Below are 22,717 nucleotides of genomic sequence, written 5' to 3'. Positions count from 1 at the left end.
ATTCCGGCGCCCACGTGCAATGCATTGACTTTTTATAATTGCATTTCATGTCTATGACAGCAATAATTATCTCCGAGTTTAAGAGACAAACTTGGCGTTGAAGGGAAAATATGAAAGTATTTTCAGGCCACTCATGTATACCAATTTTGGTAGGAATGGTGGCGGTAAGTTCCAGCTACAACATTGTTAACAAGTGCTGCATGCAGCCGCTAGTCCCTGCTTATATAACCGAAAAAATAGCATTTGTTATTTTAATTATATTGCAAAAATAGCTCCGACTAAGTTTGACACTAAACACTAAGCATGCTAACCAGTCACCAAAAAGTAGCCCTATGTTTGTGACCACAACTTGACCTCGGATGTAAAAAAGTAAATTCAGATATAAATAATTCGAACATGATCCTATAAGCCAGACCAGAGAAAGAATGACATCTCAGACATGAGCCGCAAAAAAGTGTTTCCAATTGCTAGTCTTTTCAAAGCCTCCCTACTGAGGATTTGGCGGCCTGCTGTTTGCTGCCGAGACTCTGGAACCCCACTCAAGCAACTCTTTGCTTGTATCATCCTTGTGTACAATAACTTCAATGAAGCATAAGCAATCCTTTTTGGGTCCTAGGGCAGTTTTAATAGCCTCTACAGCCTCTTCTTCCGTCTTAACCTGCACAGAAAGAAGGGGTGCTGTTAAATAACAAAACAAATACCTGGTACAGAGTACTTAGGCATCCTGCATTTTCTAGGGCTGAGAAAAAACGATGAAAAGCTGACAATAACAACAAAACTGCGAATTATTTTAGTTGATTTGTTCCAATTAGAATTTGAAGAAATTTTAAGTTTCAACCATAATTCGCAGAATTCAAATGGCCCCGCTAAAATTATTTATGCATTAAAAAGAATGCTTTTTTTTAAACCAGTGAAATTTACAATTTTATCCCAAAAAATAATATATTGAAATTATGTATTAGAGCTTTTTACCATATCATCAAGCAAATTATATGAGTTGTATGTGCTGTCCGGATCAAAGAAGCTTCTTTCAGGTGGACTGAAAGAGACTCAAGCCACCGTTCATATCCCAAACTTTAAAGAGCACGTCGTTAACGTTGACGGTCTGGTTGCGGGCATAAATCATGTACCTCAAATTATATAGAACCACCTCATATTTAATTAAAGTTCATGAAAAAAAGTCAAGCATGTCTCTAATGGCATCCATATGTATTTCATTTTAAAGTAAATGGTCGCTCCATTACTCCTTAATCATTCTAAATGGTCCTTAAATCATTTAGAACCACCTCATATTTAATTAAAAACCATGAAAAAGTCAAGCATGTCTCTAATGGCATCGACATGTATTTATTTTTATTAAATGTAGAGACGGCATGAATTAAAATAAAGTAAATGGTCGAAGAATACATTTAGGGATAAAAACTTACTGATTTTTGGACAAAACAAATAACCCAAGGAATTTAATATTTGAAATACAGATTCATTGTTATTCATTAAATAAAATATTACAGAATTTTATATAAAAATCCTTGCATCTGCACCTGAAAGCTTCCATCACCAATGCATGATATTAAACGCTTCTCTGGCGGTTGCTTGAGCATATCCCAGTGTTGCTCCTACAGACCAGCCTATCAGTAGTCCCTGCCGGGGTGGTAGAAGCATGAACAGTCCCTGGGTATAAAGTTCGTTCTTATGCCCATGACCTTGGGAAAAAACAAATTTTTTTGAAGACCCAAATGCAAGCTTGCTATTTCTAGTCTAAAACTATCTTCAACCATTCACTGATACGGAGTCACTGTTCTATGTAGGTTCAATTGAAACTAAAAGTTTCTTTATAAAATAGAACCTGAAATTCATATTTGCTTTTTATAATGGCAACAAAAAGAAACACATCGAATATATGATATTTAGATGAGCATTAAAATGCAAAGGCTATGTTTAAAAATAAATTCCTAAACAAATACCAACCCACTGAAAATCAAGAAAATGGGAATTGACAATCAACTCATTAATATGGCAGTCAACTGTAGAAATAAACAAAATTAAATGAAGCATCTATAATGAGATCCATGTAAATTTACCATTGAACCTTCGGGCCTCAACAACATTGTAAACTCAAGAAAATGGGAATTGACAATCAACTCATTAATATGGCAGTCAACTGTAGAAATAAACAAAATTAAATGAAGCATCTATAATGAGATCCATGTAAATTTACCATTGAACCTTCAGGCCTCAACAACATTGTAAACTCTTTAGTAGGGCGACACAACCCCTCCACTCACTCAGATATAGCTAATATCAGGCACGCGATTATTCATTGAACAATTTTCAGCGAAAATACAGTGCTGAAGCAAACAATCCTTGGGAAAACAATGCGCCAAAATAATATATAAAACAGGATTATAAAAATTAATGGCCAAGTATAAACAACAGCATAATAATAAATTTCAGACCATTACAGCCATGGCTAAGAATGAATATAATCTACCCGTTGAATATGATTTAGATGGTGTTATATCTGAGCTTAAAAGATAAAGCTGTATAAAAATGAGATCTTAATTCATTAATTACATATACATAGCAATAACAGAGTCGTTTGGAATTTTCATATACAAAGAATCGGTGGCTGTTTTAAGAGATCTCACATTGAAGAAAGCATCCATATCAGAGATAGGGATGGTTGAATGTGTTTACCCTTGGTTCCAAACTATTGACATTTCACAAAATATTGCCTTGCCATAAACATTAGCAAGAATGAAACTGCCAGGAATTGGACACTTTCAAGTCTCATAAACTTTAAATTCCTCAACTTAAATGGATGCTTCGCGCTGGAGAAAGCTCAGTCTACAAGGTCTGATATCTTTGTACGTAGTTGAAACAGAGCAATCGAATTTTCTGGGAAGATATTCGCAAACTTTTGGTGATTATTTTTGTACATTATACCACCAAATATTAATTCTCTCACATATATATTCTCTAAATTAAGAACATAATTCTCTCACATATATATTCTCTAAATTAAGAACACAATCCCTCTAATTGAGGTATTAATTTCATCATCTCTCATTCACTTTTCTGCTCAACGTTCATCATATCTCATTCTCCTTAACCTATAAATTCAATATTAAAAGCATTTCACTATGCCGTCTGCTATCATGATCGTTGCCAGCAGTCAGTTATGGTCGGTGGAATACATGAACGCAGATAGAGCTGGATAGGCATAGGCAGCCGGAGCTACAGTTGAGAATTGGCCCTAGAGGAGGCACCAGAGTAAGCAGCAGAGGCATTGGCCCCAGAGGAAGCACTGGAGTAAGCCGTAGAAGGTAGAGGCAATAATTCTTTATATAGAATTGAATCCCTAGACACAGAATAATTTCATCAATACATTCACATAAATCTACTGCAAATGCCTAATAACGAGCACTTTAGAATAATTTCATCAATGCATTCACATAAGCCAAACAGCATAAGTTGAGGCATCGATCATGTATATCACCATAAATCTCCTACACATAGCCACCCAATGTGATTAAGTCCGTGAGGGAAGCTACCTAAGTGAAAAAGGAAATTGCCATATATAGCTAATTCATGGTGTTTTTCTCTGTTTTTGAGACTTGCAAGATTTTTTCCAACCTTATGAGATTTTATTTGTCAAAGTTTACTATACAATGCTCAAAGGAAAAGGAGGATGGCTCAAAATCAAACTACTACCTTGCCCATTTGAAGCCACGCACTATGGAACTAGCTTTGTTGCTACCTTTGCTTTTTATTAGGATTCTTCTACAGGTGCTTCAACAGTTCGTGGTGAAACCCAGACTACTACGTTAGCTGGAACTAGCTTCTTCAACATAGCCACCCAATGTGATTAAGTCCGTGAGGGAAGCTACCTAAGTCAAAAAGGAAATTGCCATTTATTTATAATTCATGGTGTTTTTCTCTGTTTTTGAGCCTAGCAAGATTTTTTCCAGCCTTATGAGATTTTATTTGTCAACGTTTACTGTAGCTACAGGTCGACTAAGGATTTATCTACAAAGGCATTCAAATCCTAGGATTCAAAGGATAAAGATAAAGCATTTTGGAATGCCAAATAACTTTGGCAGAGACACGCAAATGGTAAAGAAATTCTGGATTTTAAAATAACTTTAAACCATCAAAGGAAAAATTGAAATTCGACAGAGACCGGATTTTGTTAGAAATATTCAAAGAAGATTTCAAGAGAAAATTTGGGCATCCCAATCAATAAGTGGCAGAGTATTCTTTTTGGAGGAAAATCAGTGCTATCCAGATCACTTCTAGCATTACCAAAGAGCAGCTTATTGCAATTTCTATATATTTCTTTAAATAAAGGCCTTGAATTAACATAATGAAAATGTATTGCACAGAGAATGTAGCTGCAGGAAAAAGTAGAATTGGTACAATTCAATCCTGCTAAATAAATTTTTTGATCATTTGTAATTTCGCAGGGCTCACGACCATACCTGTCAAATAAAGCTGGACTTCAAACGCTGTCAAATAAAGCTGGACTTAAGTTGGACTTCAAAAGTTTTCAAAGTTCACTGCTCTCAAACTGTAATGTAATGTATACACGTAAAGACAAACTGTGCAAACTGTGAGAGTCATGAATATATGTTGAGTCGATGAATCGTAATAGCAAAGCAGGATGGCATTCAGCAAAAAAGAAAAGGCCAGAAAGAAAAGGCAGAGAAACCAGTTACTACCGGACGGAATTCAGCATCACACCAGGACGGAATTCAGCATCACACCAGGGTTGTATTTGTGTTTTTTTAAACGCACCTGACTTTTGAACGCAATAGCCTTCCATGACTTCTGGACGCAATAGCCTTCCTTGCTCCTGCCTTCTGGACGCAATAGCCTTCCTTGCTCCTGCCTCCATTACCATTACCATTACAACCTGTCTCCATTACCAGCAGGTATCTTAGCATGCCCATCTCAAAACAAAAACAAAAAGCTCACACGCGGAGGCAGAGGACTGTCAAAAATACACGTGGAGGCAGAGGAATGTCAAGAAGTAACATGTAGCATCGATGGCATCAGCGCCCGGGCTAAACAAAACTACTTTGGATAAACAAAACAAAACTTTGGATATAAATAAGTTGCAACATTCCTCGACCTTGGATAAATATAACTTGTCATACTATTTCTACATTGGGATATGCGAAGCCGGCAATAAGAGGTCGATTTCTTTCCAGTTAAAAACTTTGGTTAAAATTTAGAAGGATAACGATTGCAACTCTAAAACTTTGGTTAAACTGTGAGAAAGCTTAAAAAAAAAAGAGAAGTCAACGATGAATTAATGAAGGTCAACGATCTACCGATCGCTATAGTCCAGGCAGGGACTAATAAGGGAAGTGTGATGATATTTAAGAAATTGTTGTTATTTGTATTTATAATACTAGTAAAATTATACTAGTAAATATGGTTGATATATTTATATAAACATATGTTAATTATATTAATAATCAACTCAACCGAAAATTCCTTTATTTCAATCATGGGTGGATGAGCAGGTGTTGATTTTTTATATGCTTCAAAGATTCATCGTCTTAGAGCGAAATCAACGGCGTAGGCTTGGGGTAGCACGAAGTGTTCTTATGAAAAAATATTTTGCAGCGAAATAAAATTAAAAGAGCATTGTTGACATGTGGTTACGGTCAGGCAGTTCAGCTGGGTGATTGATCGTTTCATAAGTGATGGATCATTTCTCCAAGCCGCGCCACTGTGAGGCAGGTAATATTAGTTTTTACCATGATCTGCCATTACAATAACATCGATTTCCCTTCCCAAGATATTTAGCGTTTATGGCGACATGATTTGAGTAGGGTCAGAGTTTATGGCGCAGGCGATGGAGCAGCGAGGTAGCTTTACTGATTCAGCGCGAGATTTGAGCGGTCGAGTAACGAAATAGCTTTATTTGCTCTGCTCAGCATTTGAGCAGTGTAGCACCGACATTACAACAACCGAATGGGTTTAGTGGTGTTATTGGTATGTTTTTGTGCCATTATTTAATCTTCTTTCATACTTTTTATTTATATGTTTACGATATTGGTATGTCTTTGTGCCATTATTTAATCTTGTTTCATACTCTTTATTTATATGTTTATGATATGTTTTGCATTATTTAATATTGTTTCATACTTTTTATTTATATGTTTATGATATGTTTTGCATTTTGATAGATTTTATGTTCAATAGGGCTTTCAAGAACATTGAACAATTTGTGGATATCCCATGTCCAAGTCCAGGAGGATCCACTACAGCCTTTGGAATGGGGACAAATTAAATGGGCCACCCAAAGAGGAAGGGTTAAAACAAATTGCAGGAAAGCTCCATTTAGCACCTCTTACCCATCCCTCTTACCCCTCTGTGAATGCATGCAGGGCGTTATCTAATTCATCTTTTCCCTGTGCCAACAAATGGTGGGAACAACTGGAATTTGGCAACAGAAGAGCATTGATTGGGTTCATGAAAACTATGTCTTATGCTTATAGTGAGGATAGGTCAAGTAGGTTTCTTGTAACTCCAGCTAAGGGGGAATTTAATTCTTAATGAATCACAATAACAATATTGCATATTTTCTAAATTATTGTTTTCTTGATTTGTATTGTACACAGGTTTTATTGGAAAATGTATTTCTTATTTGTCTGAGTTGTGATTCTTGTTATGTAAAGGAGTATATTCTTATTAGTTAGGAGTTGTTTCCTAGAATGGTGTATGGTTGAGATATTTTCTCGACTAGTTGATTGTGTGCCCAAGACAATCTATATGTCTTGAGACAACACTAAATGTATTTATATGTAATCTTATTTGATGTGTATATACAATATAATTTGCAATATCAAAAGTTAAGTTGCTATCTATTTGGGCCTAGGCCAAAGGAAATAAAGAGTTTGGTGAATATTTGTTTTTTTTTGTTATCTATCATGGTATCTCATAGTACCATTGTGCCGATATTTTCTTTACCGGTTGTTTTGCTATGCGCTATGAACCCGACATGAACTAGACCATAAAGCTAGCAGATCGCTTGTGGTTACAACGGTAAACAATGGCTAATTGGTGGATCGATTTGCAAATCCGAGTCAATTGGTGGATCGATCGGTGCCTTCACACAGGAGGCTAAGTAAGCGGGGTTGCGAGGCCACAGTGGCAGCATGGTTGTAGTCATGTTCAATAGATAGCAAATTGCTCGAGGATGCCAAGATCCTTCATCAAGAACACAACATATATCGAGGATGCAATAGATAGAAATTTTCTTGATCATTTTGTTTCAGAGATCGTTGGCACAGTCGACAGACGTTGGCAGAGATCATTTGACATCGAGATTTACCTGATCGATCTTCCTTATTGACAGATTCGTGGCCAATAAACCACCATAAAGCATAGGCGTAATGGCCTAACGAAAGATCAATTATATGTGAAATATGTGGGAATGTAACAAAAAATACCAAGTGCATGTGTGAGGTTTTGCTAATTTGCATCCCGGACAGAGGCTGACGAAAAGACGAGGCCAAGGATGGGAGCCAACGAATGTGTCAACGATGTCGTATGTTGCCATGAGAGACTCAGCCTATGGATAGGACCTCTGCAGAGCTGCATATAGAAGGAGACAACATTGCAAGGCTAGCCATTGCCATTGCCCTCCATAGGATTGACCTCAAGAGCCAAGTGATTGTTGGAATTTCTAAGTCTAACTGTTAGAAACCCTTCATGTACTTTTCTGATTTATTTCTGCCTACTTGTTCTGATTAATTAACAAGTTATTTACCATGTAAATATTGAAAATAAATACAAGTACACGCTCAACACATTACAGATCATCAACTGAAGGAAACAAAACAAGCACACAAGTGACACTGTTGTTTTTGGACCAATGTCCCCGGAAAAACCCAATGCGGGAAAACCGGTGCAACTATTTGAGGGTTTTCATTATTAAGCAGTTTCATAATTCAAATTTGGTGTCAAAACCGGCTCACCCAATAGAGAATAATCTCGGTAGTAGTACCTCTCAGTCGGAGACAAATGTTACAGCTGAAACCCCAGATAAACACTCTGACACCTCACAGCTCCAATCTGCCCCACGAAAACCCCAACATCAACCTTTAGGGACTGTGTCAGGCCTTTCTGGCCCAGCGTCTGCCCAACGTCACCCTAGCTCGCCCTGCGTCAGCTTCTAGAGGCATTTCGTCAGCCCTTAGAGCCTCTGCGTCACCCACGCTGGCTCTCTGGGGCACTATGCAATTCCTGGCTACCTCTGCGTGGGCCCTCACTGGCTCTGCATGATCCTCTAGCTAGCTCTGCATCCCTTTCTCTCGGTTTCTACGTTGATCCTCTTGGTACTATATCTACCTCTCTTCTTCTGTATTCACTGCCCTTCAGCTGCAACTTTGATCACTCCTTCGATTTCCTCAGCAAACCCTTCCCTGGAAAATTGAATTCTTGATCAACTCGGTGTGTCCTCCAAGTGACCCTCAAGCCTCCTTTTATACTTTTCTCATTGACAAATCAATGGACAATATTAAGTCCTTAATCAACGACTAAGATTAATTTTGTCTTGATCCATGACTTTTGGACCATTTTAACACAGTTTTATATTAATACACATTAACATTTTATTTTCCCTAAGTTTATACTTAGGGACTCCATTAAAAATATTAATTATTTTAATATTTCTCAAACTGTTTAGAATCTGCCCAAACCATTTCTGGGTATTGGAGATAGCCTCTCCACCAATTTCAATGCTAGAGCACATCTAATGCTACCCCAAATCAACACTCCCTCTTAGTGAGGACTTTGCTCTAGTAGTACTCCTAACTAAGCATCACTCTGATCATCTAACATCGGTCCTTATGCTGATGCTAGGCCTGCTGCCCAACATCCTCTGAAGCTGCTACATCATGTACTGCTACCCATGGCCCTGCCATTGCGACTGTTGCATCTGTACAACAACTCCCTCTGTATTCGTGCTACTACCCATGGCTCTACCACTGCCACTACTGCATCTGCACTGCAATCCCTCTCATCATGCTGCATCGTGCTGCCCATAGCACTGCCACTGCTAACTGCTGCACTACAACTCAGTTACTGAGAAGTAAGTAACTGATCTCCCAACTCTGACATCTCTGTAAAGCTAGAGGCACCCTCAATGTTGAAACTCCCTCTATCGCTAACAATTGATCCCTCTCTGACCTTTGCGTTGCTGCAACAACTCTATGCATCTCGCACTGCTGCCTCATGTTGTCCTGGGAATCCCACATTGTAGCTCCCTCTGACTCTCCATCTGCATCCATCTCTACTGACTTCTGCTAGTACTTCTACTTCTCTTCGGGGCTCCTGTAGCAAGATATAATCCAAGAGGTTGGGTACCCCGAAGATCCTGCCCCTCATCGCCTATAGTCCGTCTGACTACAGCTTGATGTTCCCCCACTTCCTCTCAAGTGGCGTATGACCACTCATGGCACAGTCATCATCTGTCTCCACTTCTTTCTCTGCCCTTGCTGGCACATCCTTTGTATCAGAAGCCTCTCCTTTGCTCTTCTTCCTCAGACACTGGCTCGCATAGAGAACCAGTTCCCCACAGTTGAAGCATTTGACCTTGGAGAGGTACTTCTTCTTTTGTTTCTCCTCCTTTCCCTCAGATGCTAGGTCAACATCCTCCTCTTCCTCCTTGATTCTAATCCCCTTGTCGTTGCTTCCTGCCTTGCTTAGCCTTCTAATATCTTCTTAGCGAAGTGTCGCCCACATTTCCTCCCAATCTGGAAGGGTCGCCCTGCCCAGTATACTCTGGACAAAAATCTCCCAATCTTCAGAGACTACATTCACAGTTGTTCTCACCATCAATTCTTGATCCGGTGTCACCCCTATGGAATTCAGATGATCCTGGATCTCCTTCAATTGACCGAGGAAGGTGTTGGTCTGTTCCCCTTTCTACATCTGGTATCGCCGCAACTGATTTTCAAGTAGCATCCTTCTCTGCACAGAATTGTGCTGGTACACTTTCTTTAGGGCCTCCCACATCTCATTTGTCATGTCCTTTTCAGCAATATGTGGTACTATATCGTCCTTAACCCCAACAAGGATGATGCTCTTGGGCCTCGCCATTGCCTCCTCGTACTTGTCATTCTCAGCTGGGTCAACTCGGATTGCTATCATCCTCAACGCGAAGTGATTGACACGATTCCTGTCTAGAACAGACAAGATTCTGGCCTTCCAAACTACGAATTTTGAGGCTTCGTCCAGTTTGTTCTGGTCTCTTACCCCGTTCACTACCATCTCATTGCTCCTCTACTTCCCTCCTAGAAGTTCTTGTTGTGACTCCCTCTAAGCCTCAATTTCCCTCCTGGAAACCCTTCTACCAATGTTGAGATGACCCCACTCTGATCATTAGTGCAGCTGCGGCACTGATCCGGATTTCTTGGCTAGAAATCCTCGGTAGCAACTCTCTCCTTTTGGTTTTGCCCTGTTAGGTACTGTTCTGACTACAATACCCCACCAACGACACTCTGCAACTTACTCATAGCCTCCTAAGCCCCAAAAAGCTAAAGGTTAGAGCTTCTAGGCTCTACGCAATCCCGACACCAGCAAAAATCTACACCTCCTAGCCACGGGCGTCAATCCTTCCTGACTGAGAAATATGACCAGGCACTGCGTAGGTTGAGACTACTCCCCTCTACCATTGCGTTGATCCTCTTCACGGCTCAAACTTGATGACATAGACACTGCGTCACCCCTTCCTTGCTTCTTCTCTGCTAGGAATAACCTCTGTCACTCGGGACAGCTGTTTTCTGCTGTTGCTGCTCTCCCTCGCTGATGTCCTCAATTCTCCTATAATCTGCAACCACGCTCTAATACCATGTTGGAATTTCTAAGTTTAACTGTTAGAAACCCTTCATGTAATTTTCTGATTTATTTCTGCTTACTTGTTCTAATTAATTAACAAGTTATTTACCATGTAAATACTGAAAATAAATACGAGGACATGCTCAACACATTATATATTATCAACTGAAGAAAACAAAACAAGCACACAAGTGACACAGTTGTTTTTGGACCAATGTCCCCGGAAAAACTCAATGCGGGAAAATCGTTGCAGCTATCTGAGGGTTTTAATTATTAAGCAGTTTCAGAATACAATCTGGGTGCCAAAACCAGTGCACCCAATAAAGAATAATTTCGGTAGTAGTACCTTTCAGTCGAAGACAGATGTTCCAGCTGAAACCCCGGATAAACACTCCGACAGCTACCAGCTCCAATCTGGCCCACGAAAACTCCTAGCTAGCTCTACGTGGGCCCTAACTGGCTCTACGTGATCCTCTAGCTAGCTCTGCGTCCCTCTCTCCTAGCTTATGCGTTGATCCTCCAGGTACCATCTCTACCTCTCTGCTTCTGTATTCACTGCCCCTCAGCTGCAACTCTAATCACTCCTTCGATTTCCTCAGCAAACCCTGCCCTGGAATATCGAACTCTTAATCAACTCGATGTGTCCTCCAAGTGACCCTCAAGCCTCCTTTTATAATTTTCTCGTTGACAAATCAACAACCGAGATTAAGTCCCTAATCAATGGCTAAGATTAATTCTGGCTTAACTGATGACTTTTGGACCATTCTAACACATTTTTATATTAATACACATTAATATTTTATTTTCCCTAAGTTTAGACTTAGGGACTCCATTAAAAATATTAATTATTTTAATATCTCTCAAACTGTTTAGAATTTGTCCAAACCATTTCTAGGTATTGGAGATCTCGTGTACCTTAGCCTCTCCACCAAGTTTCGAGGCTAGAGCACATCTGATGCTACCCCAAATCAACACTCCCTCTTAGCGAGGACTGTGCTCTAGTAATACTCCTAACTGAGCATCACCCTGATGATTCGGCATCGACCCTTATGCTGATGCTAGGCCTATTGCCCAACATCCTCTAAAGCTACTGCATCATTAAATGCTACCCATGGCGCTGCCACTGCCACTGTTGCATCTGCACTGCAACCCCTCTCATCATGTTGCATCGTGTTGCCCATAGCACTGCCATTTCTAACTGCTGCACTGCAACTCAGTTACTGAGAAGTAAGTAATTGATCTCCCAACTCTGACATCTCTGTCAGGCCAAAAAGACACCCTCAATGCTGAAACTCCCTCTGTTGCTGATAAGTGCTCCCTCTCTGACCTTTACGCTACTGCAACAACTCGATGCATCTCGCACTGCTGCCTGACACTGTCCTGGGAATCCTACACTGTAGCTCCCTTTGACGCTCCATCTGCATCCGTATCTATTGACATCTGCTAGTACTGCTACTCCTTTTTGGGGCTCTTGTAGCAAGGTATAATCCAAGAGGCTGGGTACCTCAAGGATCCTGCCCCTTGTCACCTGTAGTCGTTCAGACTACAGCTTGATGTCCCCCCACTTCCTCTTAAGTGGCGTATGACCACTCATGGCACAATCATCATCTGTCTCCACTTCCTTCTCTGCCCTTGCTGGCGCAACCTTAGTCTCAGAAGCCTCTTCTTTTCTCTTCTTCCTCAGACACTGGCTCGCATAGTGACCCACTTCCCTACATTTGAAGCATTTGACCTTGGAAAGGTCCTTCTTCTTTTATTTCTCCTGCTTTTCCTCAGATGCTAGGGCAGCATCCTCCTCTTCCTCCTTCTTGATTCTGATCCCCTTGCTGCTGCTTCCTGCCTTACTTAGCCTTATGATCTCTTCTTGGCGAAGAGCCACCCACATTTCCACCCAATCTAGAAGGGTCACCCTGCCTAGTATGCTCTGGAAAAACACCTCCCAATCTTCAGAGACTGCGTTCAGGGTTGTTCTCACCATCAATTCTTGCTCCGGCATGGCCCGTATGGAAGTCAGATGATCCTGAATATCCTTCAATCGACTGAGGAGGGTGTCGATCTATTCCCCCTTCTGCATCTGGTATGACCATCACTGATTTTCCAGTAACATCCTTTTCTACACAGAAGTGTGCTAGTACAATTTCTTTAGGGCCTCCCACTTCTCATTTTCTGTGTCATTATATGTAATCTTATTTGATGTGTATATACAATATAATTTGCAGTATCAAAATTTAAGTTGGTATCTGTTTAGGCCTAGGCCAAAGAAAATAAAGAGTTTGGTGAATATTTGTTTTGTTTTGTTTTTTTGTTTTTTGTTTTTGTTTTTGTTTTTTTTGTTTTTGTTTTTTATCATGGTATCTCATAGTACCGTTGTGCCGATATTTTCTTTACTAGTTGTTTTGCTATGCGCTATGAACCCGAAATGAACTAGATCATAGAGCTGGCAGATCGCTTGTGGTTACAACGGTAAACATTGGCTAATTGGTGGATCGATTTGTAGATTCGAGTCAATTGGTGGATCGATCAGTGCCTTCACGAAGGAGGTTAAATAAGCGGGGTTGCGAGGCCATAATGGCAGTGTTGTTGTAGTTGTGTCAGTAGATAGCAAATTGCTCGAGGATGCCAAGATCCTTCATCAAGAACACAACATATATCGAGGAGGCAATAGATAGAAAAATACTTGATCGATTTGTTTCAGAGATCGTTGGCACAACCGATAGACGTTGGCAGAGATCATTTGACACCTAGATTTACCTGATCGATCTTCCTTATTGACTGATCCGTGGCCAATAAACCACCATAAAGCATAGGCGTAATGGCCTAACGAAAGATCAATTATATGTGAAATATGTGGGAATGTAACAGAAAATACCAAGTGCATGTGTGAGGTTTTGCTGATTTGCATCCTTGAGAGAGGCTGACAAAAAGATGAGGCAAAGGATGGAAGCCAACAACTGTGTCAACGACATCGTATGTTGCCATGAGAGACTCAGCCTACGGATAAGACCTCTGCAGAGCTGCATATAGAAGGAGACAGTGTTGCAGGGCTAGTCACTGCCATTGCCCTCCACAGGATCGACCTCAAGAGCCAAGTGATTGTTAGAATTTCTAAGTCTAACTGTTATAAACCCTTCATGTACTTTTCTGATTTATTTATGCCTGCTTGTTCTGATTAATTAACAAGTTATTTAACATGTAAATACTGAAAATAAATACAAGTACACGCTCAACACATTACAGATCATCAACTGAAGGAAACAAAACAAACACACAAGTGACACCGTTGTTTTTGGACCAATGTCCCTGGAAAAACCCAATGTGGGAAAACCAGTGCAACTATCTGAGGGTTTTCATTATTAAGCAATTTCAAAATACAATTTGGGTGCCAAAACCGGCTCACCCAACAGAGAATAATCTCGGCAGTAATACCTCTCGGAGACAAATGTTCTAGCTGAAACCCCAGATAAACACTCCGACAGCTCGCAGCTCCAATCTACCCCACGAAAACCCCAACGTCAGCCTCTAGGGACTGCATCAGCCTTTTCTGGCCCAACATCGCCCTAGCTCGCCCTGCGTCAACCTCTGGAGGCACTGCATCGGCCCTTAGAGCCTTTGCGTCACCCACGCTGGCTCTTTGAGGCACTATGCAGTTCCTAGTTACCTCTACGTGGGCCCTCACTGGCTCTGCGTGATCCTCTAGCTAGCTCTGCATCCCTCTCTCCCAGTTTCTACGCTGATCCTCCTTGTACTATCTCTACCTCTCTTCTTCTGTATTCATTGCCCCTCAGCTGAAACTTTGATCATTCCTTCGATTTCCTCCGCAAACCCTTCCCTAGAAAATTGAATTCTTGATCAACTTGGTGTGTCCTCCAAGTGACCCTCAAGCCTCCTTTTATACTTTTCTCGTTGACAAATCAACAGCCTAGATTAAGTCCCTAATCAGTGACTAAGATTAATTATGTCTTGATCCATGACTTTTGGACCATTTTAACACAGTTTTATATTAATACACATTAATAATTTATTTTCCCTAAGTGTATACTTAGGGACTCCGTTAAAAATATTATTTATTTTAATATCTCTCAAACCATTTCTGGGTATTGGAGATACCCTCTCCACCAATTTTCGATGATAGAGCACATCTAATGCTACCCCAAATCAACAGTCCCTCTTAGCAAGGCCTGTGCTCTTGTAATACTCCTAACTAAGCATCGCCCTGATCATCTGACATCGGTCCTTATGTTGATGCTAGGCCTGCTGCCCAACATCCTCTGAAGCTGTTGCATCATGTACTGCTACCCATGGCCCTGCCACTACCACTGTTGCATCTGTACAACAACTCCCTCTGCATTCGTGCTGCTACCCATGGCTCTACCACTGCCACTGCTGCATCTGCACTGCAATCCCTCTCATCATGCTGCATCATACTGCCCATAGCACTGCCACTGCTAAATGTTGCACTACAACTCAGTTATTGAGAAGTAAGTAACTGATCTCCCAACTCTGACATATTTGTCAGGCTAGAGACACCCTCGATGCTAAAACTCCCTCTATCGCTGACAAGTGCTCCCTCTTTGACCTCTGCGCTGCTGCAACAACTCTATGCATCTCGCACTGCTGCCTCACGTTGTCGTGGGAATCCCGCACCGTAGCTCCCTCTGACGCTCCATCTGCATCCGTATCTACTGACTTTTGCCAGTACTGCTACTCCTATTCGGGTCTCTCGTAGCAAGATATAATCCAAGAGGCTGGGTACCTCAAGGATCCTACCCCTCATCGCCTGTAGTCCATCTGACTACAGCTCGATGTCCCCCCCCTTCCTCTCAAGTGGCGTATGACCACTCATGGCACAGTCATCATCTGTCTCCACTTCTTTCTCCGCCCTTGCTGGCACATCCTTGGTCTCAAAAGCCTCTCCTTTGCTCTTCTTCCTCAACACTAGCTCGCATAGAGACCTAGTTCCCCATAGTTGAAGCATTTGACCTTGGAAAGGTCCTTCTTCTTTCGTTTCTCCTCCTTTCCCTCAGATGCTAGGGTAGCATTCTCCTCTTCCTCCTTCTTGATTCTGATCCCCTTGATGTTTCTTCCCGCCTTGCTTAGCCTTCTGATCTCTTCTTGGCGAAGCGTCACCCACATTTCCTCCCAATCTGGAAGGGTCACCCTACCCAGTATGCTCTCGACAAAAACCTCCCATTCTTCAGAGATTGCGTTCACAGTTGTTCTCACCATCAATTCTTGATCTGGCGTGGCCCCTATGGAAGTCAGATGATCCTGGATCGCCTTCAATCGACCGAGAAAGGTGTTGATCTGTTCCCCTTTCTGCATCTGGTATGACTGCAACTGATTTTCAAGTAGCATCCTTCTCTGCACAGAATTGTGCTGGTACACTTTCTTTAGGGCCTCCCACATCTCATTTGTCGTGTCCTTTTCAGCAATATGTGGTACTACATCGTCCATGACCCCATCAAGGATGATTCTCTTGGCTCTCACCATTACCTCCTCGTACTTGTCATTCTCAGTTGGTTCAACTGGGATCGCTATCGTCCTCAAGGCGAAGTGATTGACACAATTCTTGTATAGAACAGACAAGATTCTGGCCTTCCAGACTACAAATTTTGAGGCTTCGTCCAGTCTGTCTTGGCCTCTTACCCCATTCACTGCCATCTCATTGCTCCCCTACTTCCCTCTTGGGAGTTCTTGGTGTGACTTCCTCTAAGCCTCGATTTCCCTCCTAGAAACCCTTCTGCCAATGTCGAGATGACCCCACTCCGATCGTTAGTGTAGCTGCACCACTGATCCAGATTTCTTGGCTAGAAATCCTCAGTAGCAACTCCCTCCTCTTTGGTCTTGCCCTTTTAGGTACTGTTCTGACTACAGTGCCCCACCAACTATAGTCTTCAACTTACCCATAGCCTTCTAAGCCCCAACAAAATGAAGGTTAGAGCTCCTAAGCTCTACGCAATCCCGACACCAACAAAATCCGCACCTCCTAGCCATGAGCGTCAATCCTTCCTGACTGATAAATATGACCAGGCACTGCGTAGGTCGAGACTGCTCCCCTCTACCACTACGTTGATCCTCTTCCCGGTTCAAACTTGATGACGTAGACACTGTGTCACCCCTTCCTTGCTACTTCTTTGCTAGGAACAACCTCTATCACTCGGGACAACTTTTTTCTGCTGTTGTTGTTCTCCCTGGATGATGTCCTCAATTCTCCTATAATCTGCAACCATGCTCTGATACAATGTTGGAATTTCTAAGTCTAACTGTTAGAAACCCTTCATGTAATTTTCTGATTTATTTTTGCTTACTTGTTCTGATTAATTAACAAGTTATTTACCATGTAAATACTGAAAATAAATATGAGGACATGTAAACACATTACAGATTATCAACTGAAGCAAACAAAACAAGCACACAAGTGACACCGTTGTTTTTGGACCAATTTCCCCAGAAAAACCTAATGCGAGAAAATCGGTGCAGCTATCTGAGGGTTTTAATTATTAAGCAGTTTCAGAATACAATCTGGGCGCTAAAACTAGCTCACCCAATAGAGAATAATCTTGGTAGTAGTACCTCTCAGTCGAAGACAGATGTTCCATCTGAAACCCCAGATAAACACTCCGACAGCTACCAGCTCCAATCTGGCCCACGAAAACCCCAACGTCAGCCTTTAGGGATTGCGTCAACCCTTTTCTGGCCCAGCGTCTGCCCAATATCACCCTAGCTCGCCCTGCGTCAACCTCTGGAGGCACTGTGTCAGCTCTTAGAGCCTCTGTGTCACCCATGCTAGCTCTTTGAGGCACTGCGCAGCTCCTGGCTACCTTTGCGTGGGCTCTGACTAGCTCTATGTGATCCTCTGGCTAGCTCTGCGTCCCTCTCTCCTAGCTTCTGCACTGATCCTCTAAGTACTATCTCTACCTCTCTGCTTCTGTATTCACTACCCCTCAGCTGCAACTCTAATCACTCCTTCGATTTCCTCAGCAAACCCTTGCCCCAGAATATCGAACTCTTGATCAACTCGATGTGTCCTCCAAGTGACCCTCAAGCCTCCTTTTATAATTTTCTCGTTGACAAATCAATGGCCGAGATTAAGTCCCTAATCAATGGCTATGATTAATTCTGGCTTGATCCATGACTTTTGGACCATTCTAACATAGTTTTATATTAATACACATTAATATTTTATTTTCCCTAAGTTTAGACTTAGGGACTCCATTAAAAATATTAATTATTTTAATATCTCTCAAACTGTTTAGAATCTGCCCAAACCATTTCTAAGAATTGGAGATTTCATGTGCCTTAGCCTCTCCACCAAGTTTCGAGGCTAGAGCACATCCGACACTACCCTAAATCAACACTCCCTCTTAGCGAGCACTGTGCTCTAGTAATACTCATAACTGAGCATCACTCTGATCATTCGACATCGGTCCTTATGCTGATGCTAGGCCTGCTTCCCAACATCCTCTAAAGCTGCTGCATCATGTAATGCTACCCATGGCCTTGCCACTTCCACTGCTGCATTTACACTGCATCCCCTCTCATCATGCTACATCGTGCTGCCCATAGCACTGCCATTTCTAAATGCTGCACTGCAACTCAGTTACTGAGAAGTAAGTAACTGATCTTCCAACTCTGACATCTCTGTCAGGCTAGAGACACCCTCGATGTTGAAACTCCCTCTGTTGTTGATAAGTGCTCCCTCTCTGACCTCTGTGCTACTGAAACAACTCGATGCATCTCGCACTGCTGCCTGACACTGTCCTGGGAATCCTACATTGTAGCTTGCTCTGACGCTCCATCTGCATCTGTCTCTATTGACATCTGCCAGTACTGCTACTCCTCTTTAGGGCTCCCATAGCAAGGTATAATCCAAGAGGCTGGGTACCTCGAGGATCCTGCCCTCGTCGCCTGTAGTCTGTCACACTAAAGCTTGATGTCCCCCCACTTCCTCTCAAGTGGCATATGACCACTCATGGCACAATCATCATCTATCTCCACTTCATTCTCCGCCCTTGTTGGCGCAACCTTGGTCTAAGAAGCCTCTCCTTTTCTCTTCTTTCTCAGACACTGGCTCGCATAGTGACCCACTTCCCCACAGTTGAAGCATTTGACCTTGGAAAGGTCCTTCTGCTTCTATTTCTCATGCTTTCTCTCAGATGCTAGGGTAGCATCCTCCTCTTCCTCCTTCTTGATTTTGATCCCCTTACTGCTACTTCTTGCCTTGCTTAGCCTTATGATCTCTTCTTGGCGAAGAGTCGTCCACATTTCCACCCAATCTGGAAGGGTCGCACTGCCCAGTATGCTCTGGACAAACACCTTCCAGTCTTCAAAGACTGCATTCAGGGTTGTTCTCACCATCAATTCTTGATCCGGCGTGGCCCGTATGGGAGTTAGATGATCCCGAATCTCCTTCAATCGACTGAGGAAGGTGTCGATTTTTTCCCCTTTCTGCATATGGTATGACTGCCGCTGATTTTCTAGTAACATCCTTTTCTGCATAGAAGTGTGCTAGTACAATTTCTTTAGGGCCTCCCACATCTCATTTTCCGTGTCATTTTCGGCAATATGTGGTACTACGTGGTCCTTGACCCCGTCAAGGATGATGCTCTTGGCCCTCGCCATTGCCTCCTCATACTTGTCGTTCTCAACTTTGGTCAAATGGGTTCGTTATCGTCCTCAAGACGAAGTGATTGACATGACTCATTTCTAGAACGAATAAGATTCTGGCCTTCCATACTACGAAGTTTGAGGCTCCATCGAGTTTGTCCTGGCCTCTTACCCCGTTCACTACCATCTCGATGCTCTTCTACTTCCCTCCTAGAATTTCTTGGTGTGACTCCCTCTAAGCCTCGATTTCCCTCTTGGAAACCCTTCTACCAATGTCGAGATGCCACCAATCAGATCGTTAGTGCAGCTGCACCACTGATCCGGATTTCTTGGCTAGAAATACTCGGTAGCAACACCCTCCTCCTTGTTCTTGCCCTGTTAGGTACCGTTTGGATTACAATACCCCACTAGATTCACTCTGCAGCTTACCCACAGCCTCCTAAACCCCCAAAAGCTAAAGGTTAGAGCTTCTAGCCTCTGCATAATCCCGGCATCAGCAAAAATCCACACCTCCTGGCCATGGGTGTCAATCCTTCCTGACTGAGAAACATGATCGAGCACTGCGTAGGTCGAGTTTGCTCCCCTCTACCACTGTGTTGATCCTCTTCCCCACTCAAACTTAATGATGCAGGCACTGTGTCAACCCTTCCTTGCTGCCTATCTGCTAAGAACATCCTCTGTCACTCTGGATGGTTGTTTTCTATTGCTACTGCTATGCTCGATTGATGTCCTTAATACTCATGTGATATGTAACTACGCTCTGATACCATGTTGGAATTTCTAAGTCTAATTATTAGAAACCCTTCATGTACTTTTTTGATTTATTTCTGCCTACTTGTTTTGATTAATTAACAAGTTATTTACCATGTAAAGATTGAAAATAAATACAATTACATGGTCAAAAAATTACATATCATCAACTAAAGGAAACAAAACAAGCACACAAGTGACACCGTTGTTTTTGGACCAATGTCCCCGGAAAAACCCAATGTGGGAAAACCATTGCGGCTATCTCAGCGTTTTAATTATTACGCAGTTTCAAAATACAATCTGGGTGCCAAAACCAACTCACCCAACAGAGAATAATCTCAACAGTAGTACCTCTCAGTCGGAGATAGATGTTCTAGCTGAAACCCTGGATAAACACTCGACAACTCCCAGCTCCAATCCGCCCCACGAAAACCCCAACATCAGCCTCTAGGGGTTGTGTCAGTCCTTTCTGGCCCAAAATCTGCCCAACGTAACCATAGCTCACCCTGTGTCAACCCCTGGAGGCACTTCGTCAGCCCTTAGAGCCTTTGTGTCACCCACGCTGGCTCTCTGAGGCACTGCACAACTCCTGGATACCTCTGTGTGGGCCCTAACTGGCTCTGCATGATCCTCTAGCTTGCTCTGTGTCCCTCTCTCCTAGCTTCTATACTGATCCTCCTGGTACTATCATTGCCTCTCTGCTTCTATTTTCACTACCCCTCAGTTGCAACTCTGATCACTCCTTCGATTTCCTCAGCAAACCCTGCCTTAGAAAATCAAATTCTTTATCAACTCGATGTGTCCTCCAAGTGACTCTCAAGCCTTCTTTATACTTTTATCGTTGACAAATCAACGGCTAATATTAAGTCCCAAATCAATGGCTAAGATTAATTCTGGCTTGATCCATGACTTTTGGACAATTCTAACACAGATTTATATTAATACACATTAATATTTTATTTTCCCTAAGTTTAGACTTAGTGACTCCATTAAAAATATTAATTATTTTAATATCTCTCAAACTGTTTAGAATCTTCCCAAACCATTTCTAGGTATTGGAGATCTTGTGTGCCTTAGCCTCTCCACCATGTTTCAAGGCTAGAGCACATCCGATGCTACCCCAAATCAACAGTGATGGAGCTCACCGATTCTCTTCGAACCACTGGGCTGCGAGGAAATGGAAAGTGTTGAGCGTGGTTGGATCAACATTTGTGACGGGCCATGGAAAGACAATTAAATGGGGAGAAACAAAAAAGGAATTTGGCATTAAAAGAGATTCAAGTGGTGGGTCACGCTGCTCGAATTCAGGGTATATCGCATTGAGGAGCCAATTAATATATTGGTCAGTGGAGCCACATTTTTTGTTGGTGCATTGACTACAAGATCAACGCATTCTCCACTAAGTGTAGCCATTGTTTTATTATTACACAAGAGTTGTGAAGCGCCGAGCTTGTAGCCACTTGGAACTGATTCCTATGGTATTTTTGGATTGTTTAGCCAGATTTGCTCTATTTTTTGCTTTGCTTGTCATTAAAATTTTATTCTTTGAAAATTTATGACATGAGCAAGTCGACCTTCATTTCTTTGGTGGGACATTTTGGTTATAATTACGTCGGGTCAAAATCAAGGGATGGAGTGTATCAAGTCATGTAAAATTGTATTGATATATGTTTGGTGGAAAAGTTTAGATGTTGACAATTAGTTTGACCAACTATTGCCACACGTTTGAGTCTCTTTGTTGGAATTGGCCATTTCAACAATAGACAGATTTATTTATAAGAATGATTAACAACTAGATATGATGGAGACATTATAGTGAAGATGGCATTAGAGGATAGTGTTTGGAGCTGCATCAAAGATTAAATGATGATGGACAACTATGTGAAATTTTGTGTGACTTAGTCTGAGTTTGTGGAATAGACTCACTAGCATGATGTATTATGAGTCACACATATTAATTGTCAGCAAGTCTAGGATTTTTTATAGTGGTCTTTGGAAAGTATTTACCTCGTAACTCTTAGAGTTGGAGTGTGTAATGTAAGCCTGATGAGGCAAGTGTACCCCCATAAAGTTTGTGGTAATCTTAAAACCACTTTGTATTTGCCGTGTTGGTTTGTAACCACGTGCGGGAGTGAAGTGGTCAGGGATTCATGTAGGCATGGTTTAGGGTCAGTCGACAAAACCCTTGGCATGGTTGAGGGTGAGCTGAGAAAACCTTGGGCCTGGTTAATTTAGGTTTGTGGTGAGCCTTGGTGGCTGAATTGAGTCTTTGTGGCCGTGTTGAGCTTTCATGGCTAAATTGAGTGCCTTGGTAGCAGAGTTGAGCCTTTGCGGCTGTGTTGAGCCTTCGTGGCTGAATTGAATGCATTGGTGGCAGAGTTGAACCTTGGTGGCTGAGAGCCCTTGTTGGCATGGTTGAGAATAATCCGATAAAACCAAGAGCATGGTTATGGGTAATCCAATAAAACCCATGATGATGATGATGTTAGAGGGGTATTTACAA

General features: G+C 41.9%; 1 protein-coding gene across 8 annotated transcripts; it reads right to left on the bottom strand.

Annotated features, from left to right (window-relative positions):
* Positions 1–360: 360 nt before the first annotated feature.
* Positions 361–5,130, bottom strand: LOC149187608 (pyruvate decarboxylase 2-like). Of its 8 annotated transcripts, none has more exons than XR_016255778.1 (4): positions 4,722–5,130; positions 4,482–4,570; positions 1,542–3,361; positions 361–658 (listed from the first exon to the last, which is right to left on the bottom strand). XR_016255778.1 is itself a non-coding variant. In XM_089411399.1 (4 exons), the coding sequence occupies exons 3-4, from the start codon at positions 1,599–1,601 to the stop codon at positions 488–490; spliced, it is 231 nt and encodes a 76-aa protein (XP_089267525.1). In that variant the 5' UTR covers positions 1,602–1,671; positions 4,482–4,601; positions 4,722–5,072; the 3' UTR covers positions 361–487. The 8 variants fall into 8 exon arrangements, 5 of the variants coding, with proteins under 5 accessions (XP_089267525.1, XP_089267527.1, XP_089267526.1 ...); XM_089411399.1 differs by having other exon boundaries at positions 1,542–1,671; positions 4,482–4,601; positions 4,722–5,072; XM_089411401.1 differs by having other exon boundaries at positions 1,542–1,671; positions 4,722–5,072.
* Positions 5,131–22,717: the final 17,587 nt, after the last annotated feature.

Source organism: Pinus tabuliformis, chromosome 3_1 (assembly GCF_031772625.1).
Source record: "Pinus tabuliformis cultivar Carrire ecotype Pingquan chromosome 3_1, CPIR1, whole genome shotgun sequence".
NCBI classification, from domain to species: domain Eukaryota; kingdom Viridiplantae; phylum Streptophyta; class Pinopsida; order Pinales; family Pinaceae; genus Pinus; species Pinus tabuliformis.
The sequence above is the reverse complement of the archived record's forward strand: the minus strand, read 5'-3'. Positions and strand labels throughout refer to the sequence as shown.